The sequence below is a fragment of the Neodiprion lecontei genome, chromosome 1 (genome assembly GCF_021901455.1).
Source record: "Neodiprion lecontei isolate iyNeoLeco1 chromosome 1, iyNeoLeco1.1, whole genome shotgun sequence".
Classification (NCBI taxonomy): domain Eukaryota; kingdom Metazoa; phylum Arthropoda; class Insecta; order Hymenoptera; family Diprionidae; genus Neodiprion; species Neodiprion lecontei.
This window is the reverse complement of record NC_060260.1, coordinates 1,645,662-1,670,991: the sequence shown is the minus strand read 5'-3', so window position 1 is coordinate 1,670,991 and position 25,330 is coordinate 1,645,662. Positions and strand designations below refer to the sequence as shown.

General features: G+C 39.3%; 1 protein-coding gene across 1 annotated transcript in view; it reads right to left on the bottom strand.

The window, feature by feature from the left end:
* LOC107217098 (mothers against decapentaplegic homolog 2) overlaps nucleotides 1-25,330 on the bottom strand; it is a 38,432-nt gene continuing 13,102 nt past the window's right edge. Inside the window, exons 3-5 of the mRNA XM_046737908.1 lie at nucleotides 21,057-21,167; nucleotides 5,683-5,883; nucleotides 1-5,462 (exon numbers count right to left, since the gene is read on the bottom strand). Coding sequence (XP_046593864.1) covers nucleotides 5,083-5,462; nucleotides 5,683-5,883; nucleotides 21,057-21,167 — 692 coding nt within the window. The 3' untranslated portion in view covers nucleotides 1-5,082. The remainder of the gene's footprint in view (nucleotides 5,463-5,682; nucleotides 5,884-21,056; nucleotides 21,168-25,330) is intronic.

Sequence of the window (25,330 nt, the reverse complement as noted above, 5' to 3'; positions counted from 1 at the left end):
TGTTAAGCACATAGTATTTATTTTTCTACATTTCATCATCTTCACAAGTGATCAATTTCACCGATCCGCTTTATTACTACAAGCTTCTGTCTCTATCTACGTATATACATAAACCGTAGAACCGAATTTATCACGTATATCGATCTATCTAGTGCCGTAATATGCGCCGATGGAAAAGAAACAATTAAAAACTTGAAAATTAAAAAACAATAACATTATCCTCGCCCTCACATCAATTTACTGCATGTAATGAAAGATAAGTAAGAAATTTCAAAATCGATTTGCGAGTACAGAATAAATATCTATAAGAAATTTCGCGAGAGGGACAAGGAGAATAAAAAAAAAAAATTTTAAATCATCAAAAATTAATTGCACTTGTAGGTAGGAAACTTCAAGTTTTCTTTTTATACTTGTAAGAAAAGGGAAACAGGAAGAAGAAAGGAACGAGGTCTTTCCCTACGCGTCAGACTAAAAATATATCTCATATGACGGAGTGAAAGGTGACAAAATGGAAAGAAAAAGAGGGTTCATATCGATTTCTCTTTTCAAACATGCATTAATTTACAATATAATGTACGTACATAGATTGTTTAAATATATATACATATTTATATTGTTTAAATATATATATATATATTGTATGGGTATGTGTATGTATGTATATTGGTATATACACATACGAATATACATACAATGTACATCGGGATATAATAGAACTGATGATCCAATTTTGCGGTCGATATAAAACAATAATAATTACAATAATATACGTCTCGAATCCGAATGAATCGTTGTCATCTTGGTTGTTGCTGAAAGTTCAAAAATGTCCAACTATCTGCATGTATTATCATTATGATTACTATCATCATCATCATTATTATTACTACGTTCGTTTGATATTAACATTGACCTGAACGCGAGTCAAAATTTTAACACACCAGCCTTATTTACTTTCCTTCTCTTAATCGTCAGTTTCATTATTACACGGGATTTGTAATTTTCAAATTTGGATAACCGACACAGCGCTGCGCACGAGTTTTCCTCCCTTTCTTTTCAACGTTATTTTTCTGTACGATGTCGGTATTAAACAATAATAATTATTCTTAATATTACCATTGTTATCGCTAACATTACTTTTATCTTTCGTACATTCTTAAATTACATTGTTCAAGTATAAGAGTTTTATACATGGTACACCAAGAAAAATAGTTACGTAAAAACAAAAAAAGAAAGTTAGAAAAAGAATGAAAACGCTCATTAATATTATAACCGTTAACAACATCTGTATGTTACTGAATAACACGTAATATAGATGTTACTAATTATTATTGTTATCATCATCATCATCATCGTTGTTGTTGTTGTAGTTATTATTATTATTTATATTATTTATATTATTATTATTATTTACTGTATATATATATATATATAGGTCTATCAATTAATAGTGAACGCTATATAAAAGGCACTATGTTTCACAGACACGATCCCTAGGCTAAACTGAGAGCTCGTCTTTGTCCCTGTTCTAGTTTTCATTTTCGTCCTCGTTTGTCGGTCTGCAGGTGAGCGTCTTTGTAGAGTAATCCATGTAATATGAAAATGAAAAAGAGAGAAGAGAAATCGAAAAAATAAAACGAAGAATTTTATGTAAAATCGGAAACCAGTCGAGAATAAGAAACGTAAAAGTATTTGCACCGTGATGCGTAAAAACATACGAATCGTGCATCCGTTACGCGTATCGTAGTATAAATTTCTTACCCTAAACCATTAATCGTGTACAACGTACAATAATGTACACATTATATCAACCCTGTATCATAGGCCCTAAAATCTCCGTATCTATTCTCAAGACAGTCTGCATTACATGTACTATACCCACACAGGTGCGTTACATCCGTAAAAAATGTTATTACCGAAGCATATCTATGGAATTATCGTGTACATTCAAGTTCGGTTGGTTATTTGCTTCTTTAGTTTGTCACTTTTCCCTCCCTCTCGCCCTGACTGTTCAATAAACCTTCCTTTTATGCAAAACACACGAGTTATCCACCATTTACTGTATATATATATATATGTATAGCAGGATTTATTAAGCAGGATTTAATATCCGTATAGAAGAAGTCGGGATTTAGAAAATGTGTAAAAATTATTATCCAATGTACAGAAAATTCGTAAACGATCTTTATCGTTAATATTACTATCGCAGTTAGTAACAATAATAAAATTCGTATACATACATATATTATAATTTAACGGATACACGTTGTACGCATTGTATGTTCATACATACACAAGATCGTGTGTCATGTTACATTACTAAAGGGGTATAATATGATAAGCAAGTATAAACTGTTACTCCTTCGTAATATTTTTACCCCTTTTATACTGTTCGCTGACGCAATGTTCATGTAGCGTAAATTCTTTTCAATTTCGTATTTGTTTCCACGTTTTTTATATCTTATTATTTTTCAATAATATCCTTCCAATTTTACATCATTTATTTTGTATATTAATCATTTTAAGCATTGTTTCCATTTCGCTCTTATATTTTTATAGGCACAAATAGGTGTGTGTGTGTGTGTGATTGTACAAATGTCATTATTGACGGTAAGTTGTAAGTTTTTACGTTGACACGCCCGTGCTTGTGTAACATAAACCGATTTATTATCTACTTCCGATAAATATTTGTACAAAAAAATCGATCAATTTCGAGATTCAAAATCGATAATCCTTCGAGAAATTGAATAAAAGAAGAGCAAAAAAAGAGTACAAAAAAAAAGTAATCGTTTTCTGCAACAGTTAAAACTGATTCCAGCAATTTACAACAACTAACATATGATAAATACGTAAGTTAACTGAGTAACGGATGAATTCTATAGATAAAAATACGAAACAATACGATCGAATTCAATTTTGTAATCAAAATTAATTGTGTTTAAGTTTCTTTTTCTTTTTCTCTAATGTTTTTCATCAGATGCTTCAGTCTAACTTCAACTTTTACACTTCGCGATAAAAGTGGTTGTTGCGATAACGAGGAAAAAAAATGTGTATATTTGAAACACCCTGCATCGCCATAAAAAAAAAAACCTATGAAACGTGTTACCCTTTTGTCCTAAAATTTTCCGTTCTCATATCTGCCTGTTATAATACAACAATACGATCCAAATAGTGTTCGCAATAATCGTAATTATTTTCACTCTCGCCACACGCGATTATAATACGTTGTGTACCCAAGTATTAAGTGTGCGTGTGCATCGTATACGACGTTCAATATCACAATACAGTGACTGCGTGCTTATCTACTTGTGCATATACTATTATATCGGTACGAGAAGAAAGAGAAAATAAGGATAAAGCAAAACATCGGTTATCAAATTACATCTACGACGCCGATGAAAGTCTGTTTACTGCGTACACTTCGTATAGACATACAATTTTCTAGACTGTCTACTGGATATAATATTAATAGCGTGTACTCGTCGACACCAAACATTATACAAGGATGATCGGAGAGAAAGAGTTGAAAAAAAAAAGAAAAAGAGAAGTGAGATAGAAAATCAGATTTGTCACAATTTAATTTTATACCGTATATACGTATGTACGTGCGCGGGTATATTTAACGTTGACTAAAGAAATTCGGTTCTCCTTGCCAGCCGGAATTAAGATTCGAAACATCGGTGAGAAAATATAATATCAAACTAATTGTAATAACAATAATGATGACAACCGATAGTGGTAGTAATGAAAAGCAATGGGATGTACAAATGGCAATAGCAACAACAACATAACAGTAATAATGATAATAGGAGTAACAATAGTAATAACAGCGGCGCAACAACAACAATAACAACAACCGGAAGAGACCGAAGAATAATTAAATAACACAAGCGTTTCAACTCATCGAATCGCACTTGAAATCGCATAAAACGGATCCCAATTTTATTACAATTTCGCTTACAGTCGGAAAGACGGAAAAAACAACGAGGAAAATAATGAATGATTTACTTGAATACGAACAAGGTGAAATTACAACTTTCAATTAATCGACATGAATCAATCGGTAGAAAAAGTATCCTCATGCCATTTCTGTTTCATACACTCTATAGTACATTGACAACCACGCGTAGAATGTGTTATTTTTAAATAAATCGAATTCATCCTATCGATAAAGCATGTTGTTTTTATTTCAATTTTTATTTTTAACTGTCAAAACTTGTATTAAAAAAAAGCTCTGGATTCTTTATTGATATAAAAAAAAATGTTTGTTTCGATTTGTTTTTAGCTACCGATATTCATACTTAAATAAATCATTGTCTACCTACATACATTTTTTACTACTGTCAATAATAACTGGATACCTTCCTACCAATGGGGTGAGAAGTGGAAAAAACAAAAAATACCAACTGTGACTACAGCCAACTGTAGAAAACAGAAAAAAAAAACACATGCGATCGTCGCAGAAATCGAAGAAAAAAAAGTACCAACAATTGATTTGCCGTCTTCGAGTTTTCTTCCAGTAACTCCAATATAATATACAATGTAAACATTATACATTTACTGTATATATCGTTGTAAATATTGCATTATGGACTAGCAATATCCATCTGAATATCATCTGCCACAAGTCTAATTCTTCTTTTCTTCCACATCGAATTACATACTTTGTACATATACTAAAAATATATACACATACAATATACATATGATACACCGTGTGTATATATATATACGGGGATGTATCGGAGATATAATATGGTAAAAATAACGTGCGGACATCAACCGTAAGAATCGATCAAATTTTGTGTGTGTTCTATATAAAATCCGACGAAATAAAGAAGAGAAGAGAAGAGTAAAGTAAAAGGAAAAGGAGAATCCTAACTTTTTTTTTTTTTTTTTGAAAATAACAAAACACAACTAACTCGCAGTTCCAAGTTGCATATTATTACTGTAGAAACGCACGGGGTTAGAGAATCTCCGTCCTCGTTCCGGATTTCCCCCCTCCGTTATCCATATCGGCAAAATTGATCTTGAACAAGATCGAGCGTGTCCGAGAAAATGTCGAAGGAAACGAACGTCGAGGGATCACCTGCACGGCGCAAGTAAAACCTCGAGCCAGCACGGACACGAGGTGACCTCTTGCCTCGAGTACTTCGGTCCCCAGCCCTTGGCGAAGCTTATACGGACGGAGTTTACGTCAACGGGACCGCTGGTGAGTCCCTGGACGGCGGCGTTATTCGGTGAATTCGACGACGACAAGGAGGTCGACGACTGTTGCTGGTGGTGATAGTGCCTGTGTACATTCTTTGCCCGGTCGAATATGTTCAGACAGAATCCAGGCGGCACCCTGTACACCAACAAGGTTCTCGACTCCGGGTCGTCCAACGTCGGCGAGTTTACGAATATCGGATTCTCCGACCTGTTGTACGCCCAAACGCCGTCGGACTCGTCGCTCAGCGTCAGACCTGCGGTTTGCGATAATTGCCAATTATGCGAAAGAATTATCGAGTGACCAATTGATATTTTAGAAGTATGAAAAAAGAATATAAATAAAAGAATTTTCACTACCATTTTGATGCAAAATGGCGGGGAGAGAGACATCTTTGAAATTGCCTTTTTTTTTTAAACTTAATTTTCCACAATCCTAGAGTCGTGTTACCCCCAAAAAAAGTGGGGGATACTCACCGAGACCTATTTTGCTGCGAGTCCTCTGAATCGCCGGCGAAGTCGAGTGGTTCTCGGCAAGGGTCGCGAGGCAGAGGCCGTCTCCGTCAAGGAGGGAGTCGAACACGTTTACCGTCGACGGTTCGACGGGAAAGAGACGACCTACTCTACCGCCGAGTTCCCAGTAGGCCAGGGTGCACCATTCCCGCTGTCCCGATGCGTCTGAAACGATAAATTTGGACACACCCTTGTGTGATTATCTTTAATTAAATAAGCTGTGAGGAAATTCTCTGTACGCCAAATAAATTGCAAATTATTTATTCATTTATTTTCATTTGCAATTCCACTAATTACTTTACACATGTATAACATACTCTTGCTATTATACTCGGTTTTTTTTTTTCTACGGGCGGATATAATAAATAATATACATATATATATGTGTACTTATGTACAGAGACAAGACCTTGCAGATTTCGCGCACGCGGTTTATCGGTGAGAAAAAAAAAAAAAAAAAAAACACTTCGATACACGTAATGTAATAACAAGAAGATGTTATACAGCGACGGCCGGCGTCGCGACGCCGCGTCGCCTTCTTGCATACCTTTGCAAATAAAAAAAAAAAGTAAAAAAATAAATAAAACTTTGCACGTCTGTAGGGGAGTCTGACGTTAATGTGTATTTTATTTTAAATGACATCATATGTTATTATACTCTTCCTTGCACGCGCTGGTTTGCGTTATTTTTAAGCGTTATATGTACGCATACGTGGGAGCTAATATGTAATCCAATTGCATCCTGTGTGTATAATTACAAGTGATTTTCCGATGCTCAACGAAGCTTATATTAATTTCCAATCAATTCAATATTTATATTCAACGCTAATAAAACCGGGCATCGAATATTACATACACACACACACACGTATACCTACAACCTGTAGGGATAAGCACAGGGTATGCACGCGTACAGGTCGTGTGATAAATTTCTTTCTTCAAGGTAGGTAAATAATAAGCAGGTATAAGCGCAGCGTACGATGAGATATGAAAATTTTTATAAACTCACTCGCGTTTCGCGCAAGTAGCACGATCAGATAATCTGATATTACATACCTGTCCACCTTCTATACATACGTTTTATTGGTCATAATACGAAGATTTTTATACGCCTGTGTGCGCGACGTGTGTATTATATACATAACACAAAATATCGATAAATACGATTGACTCATTGCCGAATCAACGACTATATGTATATATAAATCCAAAGTAAACCGGCTCAGCTTTTTATCGCCGCGCGAACGTTACACGCCAATGAAAAGTTTTTATCATTTACTTATAGCTAACGAGTATAAGAAAAAGTGTGCAGTTGGTGATCGTGATTGTGAAAGAGACGAGAGTTCGATCTCGAGTAAAGGCGGAACAAAAATACGCATTGGCCAGACAATGGGATCACGACGTTATGGGTGTACTGCGTTATCACGAAGATGCGAGGGGTGGGCGAAATTCCTTGGGGATGAAGCACCTGTTGCTCCCTCTTAAAATGGACCCGCGTTCCGCATCCCCTCGTCGAGGTTTATTACGAGATTTCCCCCATCCATCAAAACTTGGGCGGAAGAGAATTGTCGCGTCTCGTCGGTCCGCACAACCTGTTGCTGCTGCTGCTGCTGCAACCTCATCCCGGAACTAATCGTTTTTACAACCATCGTGGTTGAGCGCAACGTCGCAGAGGTCGAGAACCGGCCTGCGATTTCTATGTTTAAGGATGCCGGTTGGTCAAAGATTGATTTTTTTTTTAGTCATCTTACACATGTATGCGGGGCGGGGTTGAAGTTCCGAATTTGAAAAGTTCCAAACGCGCCGAATTCCGAATTACTTGGTGGAAACAACAAAATTTCGAATGGTCGGAAATCCGAAACCAAGAAAGCTCAAAGTGATGAGATTTCACCAAGCCAGTAAAGTCATTCGGAATTTCGATGTTTGAGGTGATTGAATTTTATCATTTTCGCGTTTTCGGAACCTTGAGCGTCGGGTTTCGGACCATTCGAAGCTCTTATCTTTCGTCAAAGTTTGATTTCTTTGCTTCGAGTTTCGCGCTAAAAAAAATTCGCAACTTGTCGCTTTCGGAACGTTTCGGAAACTGTCATACGTCCGATCTTTTGGCACAACGCATCCCCTTTAATCCGACAGAACCACATACATATTCAGCAACAATTTTACCACTATGAGTTAAAATTTGAAGGGCTCTGTTTGAGAATGGGGGGCGTCGTAGTTCAACCGCGTCTGGAGGTCAACCCACGCGACGTTGTACGTACGTTACAAGCGTTCCGTAGATTGTAACATACGGTCGTGTGCAACTCGTCGAGTGTATATCTCGCTCGCCGTTCCTCGTGCAGCTCGCAATTATCTTATAATTTTCATCCTGTCGCATAAAAAGTTATTAAACTGGTCCGAGAGCACGAGCCGAGCACGATTTCTCGTCTTTTCCATCACGCAAAGAGCGCCTCTCCTGATCCGTATAATATACGTACATATTCTATACCAGAAATAGCTATCGCAGCTAAATGGGGATGTTGGCATGCGTGTTAAAAACGTTTTTTTTTTTTTTTTTTGAAATCCCGAAGAACACAATTTTCTTTTTAAATTAATTTACTTTCCCGCATTCATCTTACATCGAATTCACTTCCGTTCCTTCTTAAATTTAACCATTATTTAACTTGTACTTAATCAAACGCACAATAATTCGTACCGAATGTCTGACCTGTTTCCCTGCAATGAATATAATTCTCATTTTATTACGCAGCTCTGCAGTTGCCGCTAGATTATGCAAAACTGTTCATCGTTATGCGGTAATGTTTAAATATTGTTAAAACTGAGTAGTTACGCAAGAGAAGGAAAACGTGGCACAAGTATAACTATTCAGTCGAATTTTAGCCAAACTTTATGGTAACGGCAAAATTAATCCGTCCAATATTTCCTCGTATACATATATTATAAGTACAATTTTCAACACGCAATTGATACACAACTACAAGTAATTCATACATCCTTGTGGCTGTGTTGCGATGATTCGGCGCGACGAGACAGCGATAAAGATACCGAGATTTCCTTGTAATTGAAACAACATTCGAACACGTTATACCGTGCAAACGTTGTGTAAAACAATTCGGTGGGTATAATATGAATGATGAAAAAATAAAAAAAATAAATTAAAAAAAAAATGAAATTTCTCCGCGCGTTTTTACGACGACGTACGCGGCCTAAGGTGTTTAGGTGTGCATACCAGGTGATAGGAGAAGGCCCGCGAGTCTCCCCCTCAATCCGACATTCACATCTACGTAACACGCGAAGCCCGAGAGCTAGAACCGGCGAAACGACACACGTCGAGTACGGTAGAGGTGGTGGGAGAGAAAACCTCTCCGAAGTGTATAAAAATAGATATTACGAGTTAACGCGGCGCCAAGATTGCGAGCTATCGGACGGATTACGTCACTTGGTTGCCGTATAGCGTCGAGCAAGGACGTCTATCGTCGCGACGCCGCCGTCTCAGCGCCTGCCGATCGCAAACCGATTCCGAGTCTCTCCCCCCTCCTCCGCCTCCCCACCTAAAATAAATCGCGATTAAGGTGTCACGTGAACGATGTTTAAATGTTCCATACGGGAATCGGTTTTTTTTCTTTTTCTTTTCTTTTTTTTTTTGTGTTAGCGCGATAGTTTCGAGTTTAGGAAATTCGCTCCGGTCAGCTAGCAAATTATTACATCTTCATCTCTTCCTCTCCACATATACACATAAAACTTAATTTTTATTATTCTTTTTTCTGCGATCGTTTTGAGAAAAATTTCAAATCGATTCACAGTTTTTCGAAAGCATGAGATGATCGAATGTTGCAATGATTCGGTCGGAACGCTTTAGACAAGACTCGAGACAACGATTCCAGACATTTAATTCTCCTCTCGACGATCCAATAATAAATCACAAACATTTCTATGTTCTTCCCGAGATTCGCGGGCAGTTTTACAATTTATGATTCACCGCACGAGTCCACGAATGCGGAAAATTTACCACGAAATCCACCGTGTTTTATCGTGTATTAATTATTGGACCGCGTTGTTATCACACGAATTGGAATTTGAAAAAAAGACGCGGTGAGATGACTTAATCATTTTACAATTAGTATACGTATTCTCGATTTTTATATTTATACTGACAATGAGTATATAATTTTAGAGACGCATCACAATCGTGAAAACGGTGATTATACACTAATTAGCGACCAATTTTTATTGTACAAAGTGTCGTACGAAATTCGAGGAAAAAAATGAAGTAATCAAATTTAAATAACAAAATAGCGTAATTATGCAGATCACCGATGCGTGATGTATAATTTATAGATAGACACACCCGTAGAGACTGTACGACAATTATGATCGTCATTGTACCTTTAACTGCGTGAATTCGTAGAATTGTTGTTTGAAAATGTTATAAAATAATTGCGACAATGCCGATCGACAGCCGACGGTATAACTTGGCTTCTTGGATCTTCGCGAAATTAGCAAAGGAATTGATCGAAATTCTCCGTATCCTCAAATTTCCCAACTTCCGTGAATTTTCCGCTGCATATTTTACACGGCCAGTCCGTTCGGTAACGGTTACAAACCACATAAACATATTCGATACATCTAATTATACATAAATTATTCTATACAGTATTGCAATAATGATTATAATATTTATCCCGAGGCGCGTTATTGTATCGCACGCTCAACGCTATCGTCATAATTATTTATTCATTACGCGTATCCATGTAACAACTATAAGCGCGCATAACACAAGCGGTAAATTCTTGGTGTTTTCGTCTCGTGTACGTATATACGCGGATGATAGCGGGTCGGAAGTTATAGGTGACGAGGTCGGAGGTCAAGGGTCAGCCGTAAGGCTACGGCACACAAGTCTCACACACACACACACACACGCATACGGATAGGTGTATGTTCTTCGATATACGTACGTATAACGCGAGTTGAAAGGCGGGCTGAAATTGAATCTCGCAACGTTCGGTCTCATACTCATTGATATCTAAATACATACATGCATGCATACACATATTGTACATATGACATACATGTACATCAGGGAGGTTCGCTTTCCCAATTTTTTTTTCACAGATACCACTGGAAAAATTTGTGACGAATACTGAAAAAAAAAATTGTCGCAAAAGCTGGAGGAGGTAGGAAAATATTTAGAGGTCGCTGTACCAATTCTTGTAATATTATTTATTTATTTTTACGTCTACACCTTACGGACTTGTATGTATAATTAGTTTATCTTTTTCGTATCGTATCGTCTTGCGACAATTTTTTTTTTTTCCATGAATAAAAAAACACAAAAATTTAAAATGAACCACCCCGATATACATACATCGTAGTGATTTAAAAACGATCAGGAAGCAACGTAAACGCGTCCATACGAAGCATACATGTGTATACGATACGTCAACTCGCGAATAGCAAAGCTGCGTATACATTACGTACCGTTTATACACGTCTGAGAAATGGCATGCCAATTTTACGTTCCATACATTTATACAAAGTACAAAGTCACGCGCGTACGTGAACGACCGCACATAACGTTCGTAATTACTTCGTAGAAACCGGCGAGATTTGGAGCGATTTGAGCGATTTTTCGCAATCATTCGTACATGCGTTCGTACGCACATGCGCACGCATATACGTACATTCATGCATACGTACGTACGTCCGTACGTGTAACGGGGCCAAGCCCCGCGTATGTTCCGTTCTTTTTTTTTCCTCTTTTTATCTTCTTTGCACAATTACGTATGCGTGTATTCTTAATTTTGTTTGTTTTTTTTTTTTTCGCTCTCTTACATTCCGCAAGCGTGCGTATAATATTGTGTTATGTATATAATAAGAAGAGTGTTCCGCTTCGGTTGATTCTGTAACTTTATCACATCGTTCTTTTAAACAGCAGCAGCTTATCGCCAATGTAAACGGTTCACCGCATACATCCATACGTACGTGCATATTTTCGCCCTCTCGCATTTTCGCACCAGCAACGTTTCGACGCGTGCCCGGGTGCACACACGTGAGTACGCATAGGTTTAACTTGGAATATCGTTAGGACGGACACCTCGTACGTACGCCTATGTGCGTCTCGATTATTAAACAAAGCTGCATTCCACCGGGCAATAATATTGCATCCATTATAAACACACGCAACGAACACAGACGGACGCGACGCGTTTTACCCGCGAAACGTCCGCCGCGGCATTTGTACAAGTCTGCACGCTGCTTTCATGTCTGCCGACAAACGGTCGCGCGGTGTATATCATATATGTAAATTCCAAGTAAAAGCACGAGAGAGAGGGAGGGAGGGAGAGGGAAAGAGAGAGACTCGTCGTATGCGCTCATAACGTACACCTTGGTGCTTGCTGCACAATGCGACTCGACACTAGCTGGCGGGCAAAACAAACTTGTTTCTTCCCGGCGCCTCGCGCAATTTACATGTATGCATTTATGCACAATCTGTACGTAGCTACACACGCGTACGCATGCATTACAATAATGTCCAGGCAACGACATTTTCTTCTTGCAATATTCGTTTTTGTTTTTTAAATTTTGTATTTGTATTTGTATTTTTTTTTTCTCTTTCAATTTGTTAGTATTAAATGTACGCGCGAAGTGTAAACAATTTTAATGAAGAAAGAAAAGAAAGACGAATAACCACACGACTGAATGTTAGAGCGGACTTTGGCAGATTTTTGATTAATTATATGCAACAATGAGATAAGAAGCAAAATAATAATGACGCGACGGTGTTCAACGTATTACATATGTCAGGTTATAAAGTTCGATCCGAAACCTACGATTACATTTACTTTTTCAACGTCAAGGGATACACGAAATATAGACGATATGGAATAACGCGGGTTTCGCGTGACATTCTGCAGCAGTAATTTTAAGTGTGTATGACTAACAACGTATCTAATCGCCCCCCCTCCCCAAGGTGTGCATCGTGGAACGTAACGCGTCTGCATATGCATGCAACAATTAACACAGGCCCATGACTGCACGAGGCGACGCGACGTCGCTTTCCTAATACACTCCTTCTCCGTCACTGTGTACGTACCTACACACACGTACGTAACGTACTCGAGCTACACGTATATACGTACGAGGTAGATATACACGGACGGCTCTCGTCTGTCCTTCAAACGGCCTTCCTGCCGACTGCCGAGAGACCGAAGAGCAAAGGTAGGATAATGGCTGGGCATATAGTGGCGTAGGTATTAGGTATAGGTGCATTGAATATACCAGAGCGTACGGAACGCGCGTGTATGAGTCGAGGAGAGATGCGGAGAGAGAGAGAGAAGGATGTATATTAACGCACGACAAACACTCCGTGAAATGTAGGTACATACCTACCGCGGTATATCATACCTTATGGACTTCGAGTATGTACACGTACGTGGATATCTCTAGTGTCGTGATATCTGCCATATTTGTGACACATACACGTGTAGGTATGTTTACCTGCGTATGTATAAAGTGCGTTATACAGACAGGGCCGAAAGTTCGTCGCCGAGAATAAGATAGCTGTGTAACCATCGACGACGACGACGATGACGGGAACGATAGAGAAAGGCGCGTCGCGTCACTCAATCCATCAATCCATCAATCTCTCTCTCTCTCTCTCTGTCTTTCTTTCTCCCTCGCGATAAGGAGATCAAAGTCACGCACTTACGATGCGACAGTGCATATTGCGGCTCTCCGTGCATTTCGGAATTTTTCCGTCCCACCTTTCACAAATCAATTTATCGCACACGCGAAGGTTATTGGGAGTTTTGTAAAACATACATGCCGGTGCATTATTATTAACGTAATACCGTTTGTCGAACGCGCGAAGCATGCAAAGGTTCGAATCATTTCTCAAATCAAATCAAATCAAATCAAATCAAATCAGATCAGATCAATCCCGGTAGATATAATCGCAGATTATACGGCGAAAATAGACGCGTGTTTTATGTACAGGGTATAAGATACACTCGTCATCGTATATATACTCGTTTACCTGTGTATATTTTCGACAAGTTTCAAAAGTTGTGAGTTGTGGGAAAAAAAAACGGTAAAAACAAGAAACGAAATTGCAATATAGACCCATCTCTCAAAGTGCGAATCAATATTCGAATGTTTAATACCTTGCAGCGGGAGACGAGAAATTACACAAACAGAAATTTCACGCTGGTGTATATTTTTTCAATTTAACCATTCCTTTTTTCTTTCTTCTCACGACTGTTTACAGCTATATCGTTTCATCGCTGCAGGTATGCAGATAGAATTGAACAAACAAATACTCTCAATAATTCGGTATACCCGAACACGAGCGAGTCGTCAATGATCGCGATATTTATCAAAAACTAATAACACAAATTAGAAGTTAAAACACGTAAAGGTCTGTAACACGTACAATAACAACTGATGACAATAAATCACGAATACGTCAAGCAAGAGAATCGAAACTTACACATTATAATTATGTAATAAAAATGTACACACCGCACGCGCATCTCTTTCACGATACGTTTATATATTACAATATTATGCACATTTCAGGTAGGCTACAATTATACTCCACATACCTACGAGCACGTACGTACAGATCCATTTACAATTGCGACTACACAACTCGTACGTGTAACAAATACACAGGCAAAAATCGGCGCCCAGTCGGACCGGTCGTAAAATTGCAAACAAATGCCTCGCGTCTCGCGGTCGTCCGTATATATAAGTATGTGGTTACGTGGGTATGCGTACTGTACGTACCTACCTACATTCTCTCTCTCTCTCTTTTTCCCATCGTACCTAGACCTCTCCGTCGTTGCTCTTTTCGCCGATTCATACGCGATTCTCTCGTCCGCATAACAAGTCATAAAGGATAGATAGATAGGTACGACGTATCGCACGTACGTGCAGGGTGTTGCCCGTGTGTATGAGAAAGAGACGCGTCGATGTGCCTTGTAATGGGAGAATAAAAGATGGCCCGACGCCAGTGAAGGCGCCACATACCGGGCGCCGCCTGGCAGCCTCTCCCCCCTCGCCCTCCTGTTCCTCATCTTCCTCTCAGCCCCTCCAGCCCCCCTCCGAAGGCAGGCGGCGTCGGCACACACCGCATATTCACCGGCCAAGTGTGTACGTATTCCTTGTTCCTCACCGGCCATCGTGCTGCAACCGAAGCGAGCAAACAGGCCTCCGTTGCCTCCCTGCTGCACGCACCTATTCGAACCGATCGCTTGGCCTCCCGGCGTAGCTTCTCTCTTTTGAGTTGGTGAAGAAGCCCTTCGCGGGATGCGCCGGGCGGATTTTCGAGGAAGGGAGAGACGGAGGAGAGGAGACGAGACGAGAGGAGAGGCCTTCGAGGCCTGACCGATTATCGCTTCGCTCTTCTTGTTTGAGGGTTTTTCGACGAGACGAAAAGTGCATTGCGTCTACCTGAATCACGTGCCCCGTCCTCCCGCAACGGAAGGGATCAACCGAATGACTGACCTGCAACTGGTTGGATGCAGTCGACTCGTGTGTAATATCTGTGTCGGTATGTGTAGAGGTAATAAGACAGGTACGCTTACTACCTCAGCGATGATCGAGTTGTTGGTTTTAGGTCTGTCATTCGTTCATTCATTCGTTCATTCACATTCTTTCTTCCTTACTCTCTCAATTCGGTGTTTCGGTATGACGCGAAAAATAACAAAGAAACTTCCATTTTTCACATTTATACACACACACACACACACACACACACATATAATTTATACTAGCCCGTAATTGCATCGCAACTCGAACAATTTTAACACACGGTATAAAAAAGATAATATCCTTTTCGGCTTGCGTTATCAACTATTTTTCATTTATCAAGCCTACGCACTCCTACAATCTACAAACAAACGGAAAAAGAAATAGAGAGAGATTTGTTTTTGTTCGAAGCGCATATAATATTATATATATGCGAAGTATGTACAATACAACGTCCGATTACACACGAACATTAATGTTTATACCTATACACCTACACCATCCATACCACAAGTATCGATCTGCGATTTAAGCTGTTACATACGCGCAGTTACCTTCTAATGTACGAATATTATCCTAGGTTGCCACCTGGGCGGATATGTTCGCAAAATACACGCATGTTCGTAATGCAATACGCGAACGCGAACGTCGAACTTAGAAAATGGCGAAACTTTAAAATATGCAAAGTTGCAGAAACCAACTCTGGCACAGGGTCTCCACGTTCGTTGCCGCAGGCTTTTCACCCGATGCACCCTTCTTCCATTTCGTTCCCTTTTCCACATACATACATACATAGGCATATACGTAAAATTACCAGCCTTGTTCAGCGTTCGGAACTCATTTAATCACCCCCCCCCCCCTTCTCCCCCCGTTGTCTGCTCCTCACTCCCGACGACTAGACAACCGATTTCGTTCTCGTTCAAATTACACACACATGATATACACAGATCAGTCAAATTTCTTGTTATATTTTTCTTTTTTTTTCCGACAGACGGTATGATGATGATATTATTATTATTGTTGTTATTATTATTATCATTGCTATTATTATACAGTGCAGGTATACGGTAATTATTCGTCAGCTGTGTGCAGGCGAGAGAGACAACCGCGTGTCGAGGTTGCAATCTCATCAGTTGTATTACAGTGCGGTTCAAGTATAAAAGAGGGGATGAATATAATTGAGAAAGAGGAAAGAATCCGAAGCGAGATAGAGAAACGGAGGTTGGTTAGCACATGTATTTGAGATAAATTTGCTCGAGTGTTTCGACATTCGCTCGGTCGGAGCGGTGAACCGCAGGCTTTGAAACGTCGGGTATTGCATACCGCGCGTAATAATCACGCTTCGCGGTATAATACGATATTTTGAGGAGAACGTGGTTGGAACTGGACGATAGGAAACGTTTCGAGAATATAGGACGAGACGAAAACGGAAGAGCGGAAATCAGGCGAAATAACAAATACCGGATACCGGATACGGTAAATAAAAGTACGAGGACACCGCTGAATAAGCTCGTGCTTTTCTAGGAGCCCAAAACATCCCCTTTAACCCGCCGAGTCAGCCGCCGGCGATCAAATAACGAACCAACGACCGTGAGGGAAGCTGCGAACGACGGCCTTGACCCTCGATCGATTTACGTCGCGCCTTTGATGTCCGTGCGTTACGTACGTGTCGAAGGGGTGTTTTATCACCTACCGAACATCTCAAAACATTTTTTATTTACCCGCGTACAAGTATAGTATAACGCAGACGCCGCGGGCTTTTGTTCCAAGATTTTTCGTTTTACATCGAGTACATGAAGAAATTTCAAATAAGCAAACAAGGAAAATATAAGCCATCCTCTGTATATAACGTACAATACGTTAGGGTGGTCCTTGTTCAGGGTGTTGAGCAATTTTTTCCACCCCACCTTCCAAAATCAACTTCAAATTTTACCTCAAACTCTACGAGTTTAGTCCGCTTTGTGACAGAAGTTTCTTTATGGAAATTAACGTGGGAAAAACTTTTTTTCTCAGTTTCATTGTAAGAGTGATAAAAAAAAAAAATTCACATCATCGTATCACCGTACCATCTATACAAATTGCACTTCCTCTAAATAAAAAAGAAGACGAATTTCGAGGGTGTGCAATTCGTCTAGGTTGCCCGGTATGATGATGTCAATTTTTTTTTCTGATAGTATCACTAACGCCCACTAAAACCTCGCGGTTACAGATTTTTTCGAACATCATCACTCTTGTAATAAAATATATACTGAGAAAAAAAAGCTTTTCCCTCGTTGATTTCCATAAGAAACTTCGATCACAAAGCGGACGATCTTAAAGTTGACGTAAAAATCCGAAACAAAAAAAACTTAGGCGATTGTTTTCGACTTATTTGAAGCTAATTTGGGGGGGGGGGTAAGAAAAATTCGTCAACACCCTAACAACACGTATAAGGAAGGAAGGAAAGTCATAGCGCGTTGAGGGATAGCTGTTACATCGTGCATACGACGATGAATACGACCAGGATGTCCATAAAGCGAAAGATGCGGAACGCGTTCGTATAATATAACCGGAGTTAAGCCAACCTGACCAAACCCAACTTATATAAGAGAAGAAGAAGAAGAAGAAGAAGCGTTCCGCGGACAACCTGTTGCTTTTATTTGAGCTTTTCCTTTTTTCGCGCTGAATCATGATCCTTGTTTTCGCAGCCGTTCCTGCTGTTGCTGCTGCTGCTACTCTGCAATGCTCCCGAGATGCAGAGTATTTCTCGCCGTTATACATCATAATTTTCGCGACACGCGTCCTGCGATGGATGTCGTTATATTGCACAATTTATGCATATTGAGTTCATAATTTATAAGTATGAAACACAGACCGACGATAAACCTAACAATAGATTTAAATTGAAAGTATAATTATGTTAAATGGCTGTATTGCTCAATTATTTAGAAAATAAAACATGAACTTTGTAGACAACGTCGATTATATTATATATCACGAACCATTGTTCGGCGCCCTCAAAAAAAAAAACTCGATCTTTTAATTTAAGCATGACAATATTAGAGACACGTTATTTTTATCCGTTGCTTTGTAACAGCAAAACTGGATCATTCCTCTACATATAGTACGAAATAAAAATACTGCATACGTCCTTTAAATTTCTTCCCTACAATTAACAGCGTTCAGATAACTATGAAACGGTGCACCTTTCCCTCTACGACCATCTTTCCTCCAATCACACATCCATACATACTATACTTGAAAACAACGCGCTTGCAATTAAATTACATCCCGTGCCTATTAACGTTTATATTATACATTACACCTGATACAGGTACGCACAATTATACACACACGTACACGTATCAACCGAGAGGCAAGAGAGAAAGAGAGAGAGAGAGAGAGAGAGATGTGTCAACAATTGTACAGTAGGTATATACGTATATGCGTTACGTTCAACAATAATATATCCAACATAGATAGAATTTATATACCTGATGTTAGAAAAGCGTCAAAACTTGACTGACAAATAAATCAATAAAGCACAGCGTTGTACGTGCTACGTTGTGCGTTACGTTCGTAACGTCGGTGGTAGCGATAGTGGAAGGAAGGCAAAGGCAAAAGCAGAGGCAAAGCCATGGCAGGGCAGCCGAGCGAGGTCGCGGCACATGCGGCAGCTGTCTGGCGCCAGCCAAACCCCCTCTCACCCCCCCCCCCCCCCCCAACCCCCGCCCCCGCCCCCACCTCCACCTCAAACCCACCGACGTCCTTTCGGCCCCTCTCTCTAGATACCCGGCATTCGGGCAGAGCGGCGTCGAGACGCAGCCACCAACCTTACCGACCGGCTCCTCGAGAACCCGAAGAAGAAGAAGAAGAAGAAGAAGAAGAAGAAGAAGAAGAAGAAGAAGAAGAAGAAGAAGAAGACGAGTGTCACTTACACTTGCCAAGATCGGAATTACGTACTATATATGCCTTCTTTTCTTCTCTTCTCCAACCGTATACGGGGGGGGGGGGGCTTTTCACGCTAACTCGGTGAAACGGTTGACCATGACATTTTTCAGTTTCAACCAGGAATTTTTTCCGCGCTGGTAAACGACCGTTGGAAAAGTTTCCGAGAATTTTTTGCAAAACTTTTTTTTCAAATCATTCGTCTTTACCCCGAGACTTTTTTTTATCCCGTTACCGAAATGAAACATTTTCACGAAAGATTCAGAGTGGGAGATAGTTTTTTTTTTTTATTTTTTATTTTCACAACTGCTTGAAAACTGTTGATAATATACTATACCGCATCTCCGATTTGACTACGGATTTTTCAAATTATTTCTCCCGTTCTGAGAAACTCCCTCGCCACTTTTTTCAAAAAATACTATTTGTGAAAAAAAATTACAACGCCAAAAGTGTTGGAGTGTGTTTTAGAACTGAAGAAACAATTTTAAAAAGTCGGTAATCAAATCGGAGATGCGGTATGCGTTGTAATAGATTTTTAACAGGTATGAAAATAGAAAAGACGATTAAAACATATAAAAAACACGAGGTCCCAGTCCGAGTCTTGAGTGAAAATGTTTCATTTCGTAAACTAAATGTTTTTTTCTTCTTCTTGTTTCGTAAAAATCAATTTGGGTGTTTTTTAAGGACGAGTGATGAAAAAATATTTCAAAAATTTCTTGGAAGCTTTTCAAGGGTCGTACTAATGCGGAAAAAATCCTTGGTGAAATTAATAAAACGTCATGGTCAATCGTTTACGGAGTTGGCGTGGAATGCCCCATACATAAAACTCGAAGTCTCTCTTTGCGTGTATGTTCGCTTGTAACTCGGGGACTACCGAACCGATTTTGATTATTCTTTTTTCTGTCGATAGCTAAAATGTCTGGCCCAGTTTTAGGATACATTTCGTTAAAACCAGATCGATTATTTCCGATATATAACGAAATTTGTAAGCCTATTCGGAATGGGATCAAACACTCGTGCGAATGCTGATTAAACTCTTGGAAATAACGGAAAGGTATGCTCAAAAGTTTTCAAGGTCTCGACGAGCTCTACAAAAACGTTTAATAGTTTTTCCACAATATGCATTCAAAAATATTACGTATATATTCATATACGGTTCAAAGTTTGAAAAATTATATGGATATTGAGTACCGGAGTTATTCGGATCGTGGATATTTCAAGCCTGAAGAGAAGATATCGTATCGTCGAATATTTATATAAAATTTACTATCCTACGTAAAATGTCTACATCAGGCGACGAGTGTTCGGTTAGCGTTTAAAAATGCAATTTCAGCATGGATAATCTAATCCAGTTAACTTAATTACACCGTAACAATTTAATAATACGGTTGAGTAACTTGCATTTGTCGATAATCCGCATTCATCGTATCGCGATCGTCAAGTTATACAACAAAGATGTGTACCTAACCGATTAATGAACGTCTACACAAACGCGTGATCGAGTCTCTGTTTGTATATGGACAGGTATAATGTTACAACGTTTGGTGCAAGAAAAATAGAAAAAAAAAAGAAAAAGAGCCAGAGTAAGGGAGAATGATAAATTCAAAACTAAAAAGAAGCTGTAACAAAAATAATAATGAGATAAGAAAGAGCGAGAGAGCGAGAGAAAGAGAGAGAGGGGGAGAGAGAGAGAGAGGACGGCTTCCAGCTGGTTGGCCTCACACCACGTGCCACGTGTCTCACCTCACCTCACCTTGTGAATGAGCAAATTGTTTTCGTCTCTAAATCCTATTACCTAATCGACACACCGTTCTACATAATATCCGCGTGTATTATATTAACGATAAGCATCGATGGTCTATTCTTGTAAAAAATTGCAAATACCTTCACCGTTCGTAGTCAGGGATCCGGGAAGTGGTGGTGGGTTTGCGTTTCTGTGCCGATTAATCACCGCGTCGGCGTCTCCTTCGCCTCCACCTTCGCTCGGTGCACGATCTGAAATCCATCAATGAGGAAAACTTGTATATATATACATACATGTTGAAAAAAACTGAACTAAATGAACTGCCTCTGAACAGGAATGAGAAAAAAAAAAAAAAATCAAGCGTAGTAATAATTAAGTAAATAAATAGATAACGATCAGGATGAGAATGAAAGTTACATTGAATTAGGTGGGGAGAAAAAAAATGGGAGTGGGGTGGAAATTTTTTTTTTTTTTTAATTCGCCTCCGCGAGTTGTTTTTCTCGCGAGGCGAGTCGTCTTAATAATTCCTCCGTGAGTGTGCGAGTATACATACGTATAATATTACGTATGCGCGTATATACGTTCGTGTATGTATAACGTAAAAAGAGGAAAAAACGCGCGACGCTATTTTGATGCGGTAGCGGCTTGCTTCTCTCTCTATCTCTCCCCCCCCCCCCCAATCTTTTTCTCATTCTTCTTTTTTCTTCTTCTTTGTCGTATTCGATAACTTCTACTTCTGCCAGTCGGATTCGCGACCGACTGACTAGCTTCCGTACGCGTGTTCGACTCACGGATTACTACACCCAGAGGACACATATTAATATACCTAGAGGGAGATAGGATTTTTCCACGCAAAACTAAGCTATTGCATAACTCGATCGTCGCGACAAAACAACCGTATGGAAGCTGTGACTGAGACATAATATAATAATATATTATCCTGCCTCTGTACACCGGGCGGCGATACTTCCATTACAATATCTTGTCATTCACAGATCGGATCGTGTCGACCCGAGTTACGTGAATCGAAACGCGATTTTAACCGCCGAGGTTCGGAGAAAAATTTCGAACAACACAAAACTGTGAATACCGATTAATGTCAACGATCGACTTTCGAGCCGATCGGAGTAATCGAAAGTGCGCAGAAAATAGATCGGCGTGCAAATCGGTGAATATACGTACGAGTATATACGCCATATCCAGAAACGATGAAACTTGCGCACAATAATTGTGACGGCTTCGGGCAAGGGACCGAAGGTTGTAGAGATAATTCATTAAGCAAAGAACCATGGAAAAAGAAAAAGAAAAATAAGGAGCAGCAGCAGAGGAACAAGGAGGCAAAGGGAGAAAGAGAGAGAGAGAGAGGGAGGGAGGCTGACGTCACAAACGTCGGACTCTCGGTTCTCTCGGTGGGTCGGTCGGTCGCATTCTTTCAAGATTCTTGGGTTGTAGACTCCGAGACTCGACATTATATCCAAGGCGAAGGAACGAACGCTTCTAACCATGCTTGGCTGGCTGGCTGCTTTTCCCTCGAGAGGAACGCAGCACCGTTTCCTGTTATCGCTACGCAGCTTCGAGCTGCAGGGGGAATGTCGCTGTCTTTCTCATTTAGGGACTCCGATATTTCATTAAGTATTACGGGTACTCGAAACGCGTAAAGTACTCAATTTCATCCCCTGTCAGTGAGAATATTTATGTCTAGGGTGGTCCTCTTTCGGGGACCAGAAAAATTTCAAAAAAATTCGGGACGCCCCCCCTGATCAGTTTCAAATCGCGAAAAAAAATTCTTTGTAAAGTTTCAAGCCTCTACGTCAACTGGAACACGTGCCTCTAAGCTCCGAAAGTTTTAAATGTAAAATACAAATAGTTTTTATAACCAGTTGTTTCGTTTCGTATGACTCGTATAAATTTAGGGACAGATTTGAAACTTGACAGAGTTGTTGCTTATAATGATAGGAACGAACCCTGAAGATTTCAAAATTTTATAATTATTGTTTGCTTGCATATAATCCTAATAAATGTGATGCTATTAAGCTCATATAAAAGAAAATATACATTATAAAATTATGATAAAATTTTGAAATTATTAGAGTTTGTTCCTATCACCGTAAGCAACAACTCTGTCAAGTTTCAAATCAGTCTCTTCGTTTATACCAATCGTAAAAACGAAATAACTGGTTATAAAAACTACATTCAAAATTATTTTACATTCAAAACTTTCGGAGCTTAGAGGCACGTGTTCCAGTTGACGTAGAGGCTTAAAACTTTACACAGATTTTTTGTCAATGATTTGGAACAGATTTAGAGTGCATCCCAATGAAAATTTGTCCGATCCCCAACTAAGGATCACCCTAAATTGTATATTGTATTATACATTCGCGAATTTTAAGAATCGCATCGATAAAAATTGTTTCTCAGTGTATAACAACAGATTGAGACAAGATCATTTTAACATGATTTTTACACTCGCAATCACAATTTTTTCTGTTTCATTATTCCTTTCCGATACGAATCATTATTTTCCATAAATGTATTGCATAAATATCAGCCTGTTATTCGTACACCGTGTTGCACAATAATTTTATGATCGAGGTAAGAAAGAGCGAATTTTTACAGCGTGTAGCGTGACGCGTTTCTATATTATAATGTGGAAAAAATAGTTCTTCCTCCTCCGTTCGTATAGAGCGAGAGAGAAAGAGCTAAGGACTTTGGAAACGTCTAAAAGAGCTATTTTAGGTCCCCCTAATGTACCGCGAAAGCGTTCCGTTCTCCTGACGAACCGCGTCGTCGCGTTGCGACCAACTCCGAAGCGTCGCGTCGATCCGGTAAAAGCGTAAAGCCAAAAGTTTCTCTAACGGGGGATTACATCTGTATTAGACTGGCCGTTCAAAAAAAATGTTTACACTCAAAGTTGAAAAATCTCGAGCCAACCTTGAAAAAAGATGATCCTCAAAGTCTCAATGCTCGATGTTGAAGGGTGCCGGTAGTTTGTTTGTTGTTTTATTTTTTTATGGAACAATTAATCTAGGCTGAATTGTTTTTTCGTACGCCATGTTGAATGTTTCACAGTGAAAAATTGAAAATGTTTTAGTAAAAATTGACGAACGGAACAGAGAAAATAATTATTAATAATAATAATACGTAGAAACGGTAAGACAATGTATAAAAGAATATCAGAAGAAAGGAAGTGAAAATTATACGTCGAAAATTTTCAGAATGAATATAATATGTAATAAAGAATCGTAGCTTTTTCTGAGCTTTTTTTCTTCTTCTTCTATTACAAGTTTACGTTTACATACAACATACGTACCCTGTAGTAAATTTCGTAACGTATTTTATCCACCGATTAGACCGTATAATAAAATAAACCCGTAACGTCGTTAATCACTTTCCCAATACCGGATATGTATACATATATATATATAGATACGTATAGATACTTATACAGATCATTGAATTCTCTGTCTCTTTCTGTCTCTCTCTCTTTCTCTTTCTAGTCAATGAACGTGAACGTATACGGAATATATGCACGTATAATAAAGAATTACATACACCTACACCCACGCATGCGTCGCTTCATACAAATACAAAAACGTACATATCTTCACAAGTTTTTTATAACCGACCATACAAAGGTTACGCACGCATTCAGACGCGCACACGCATGCATAAATGGATAGATTTGTTTTGATAATTTCTTCGTGCAAATGTCTTTTTCTTCATCAAAAGTATTTTTCAGATCAGGAGTGCAGGTTTGCTGTATAAGACGACAGCGTCATCACTGGCATTCCTCTGTTAAAATTCTCACCACTTGTGTCTCTCTCTCTCTCTCTTTCTCGCTCTCGCTTCTCCGTCATCGCTCTCGTTTTCTTTCAATAATAATTAACTGAGAATAAAAGCGGGCGAAATTTTTTTTCCGGCAAAAAAAAGAAGAAGGAAAAAAAAAGGAGATATACGGCTCGCGGGACGACGCCGGCAATTTTCCCAATCCGGAAACGATGGATTTTTAGTGAGAAAGCAACGGGCCCCACGACCACGCGAGGAAGCCTTGGAATGTCATTGAGCCACTCCCGGTCGAAGAGCTGGTCTCTCTGCTGCCCGAGGAGATGCTGTCGAGTGGCTGCTGCTGCTGCTGCTGGCGATGCTCTCTTCACGACGTTTGTTTCTCTCCTCTCTCGTGTTCCGACTTTGAGAGCGACGTATAGAGATAGAAGAATTTATAAAGGGAAAGGGAGAGAGAGAGAGAAAGAGAGAGAGAGAGAGAGAGAGAGAGAGTGAGAGGGAGAATCTATAGTTTCTAATATGAATGAACAACAGTTTTTATACGTTTACATCGTATTTACTACATACCGTAGAGAAGTTACTTCGCAGAAATCGTTAATTGTACACGTAGGGAAAGAATTGTTTGAGTCGA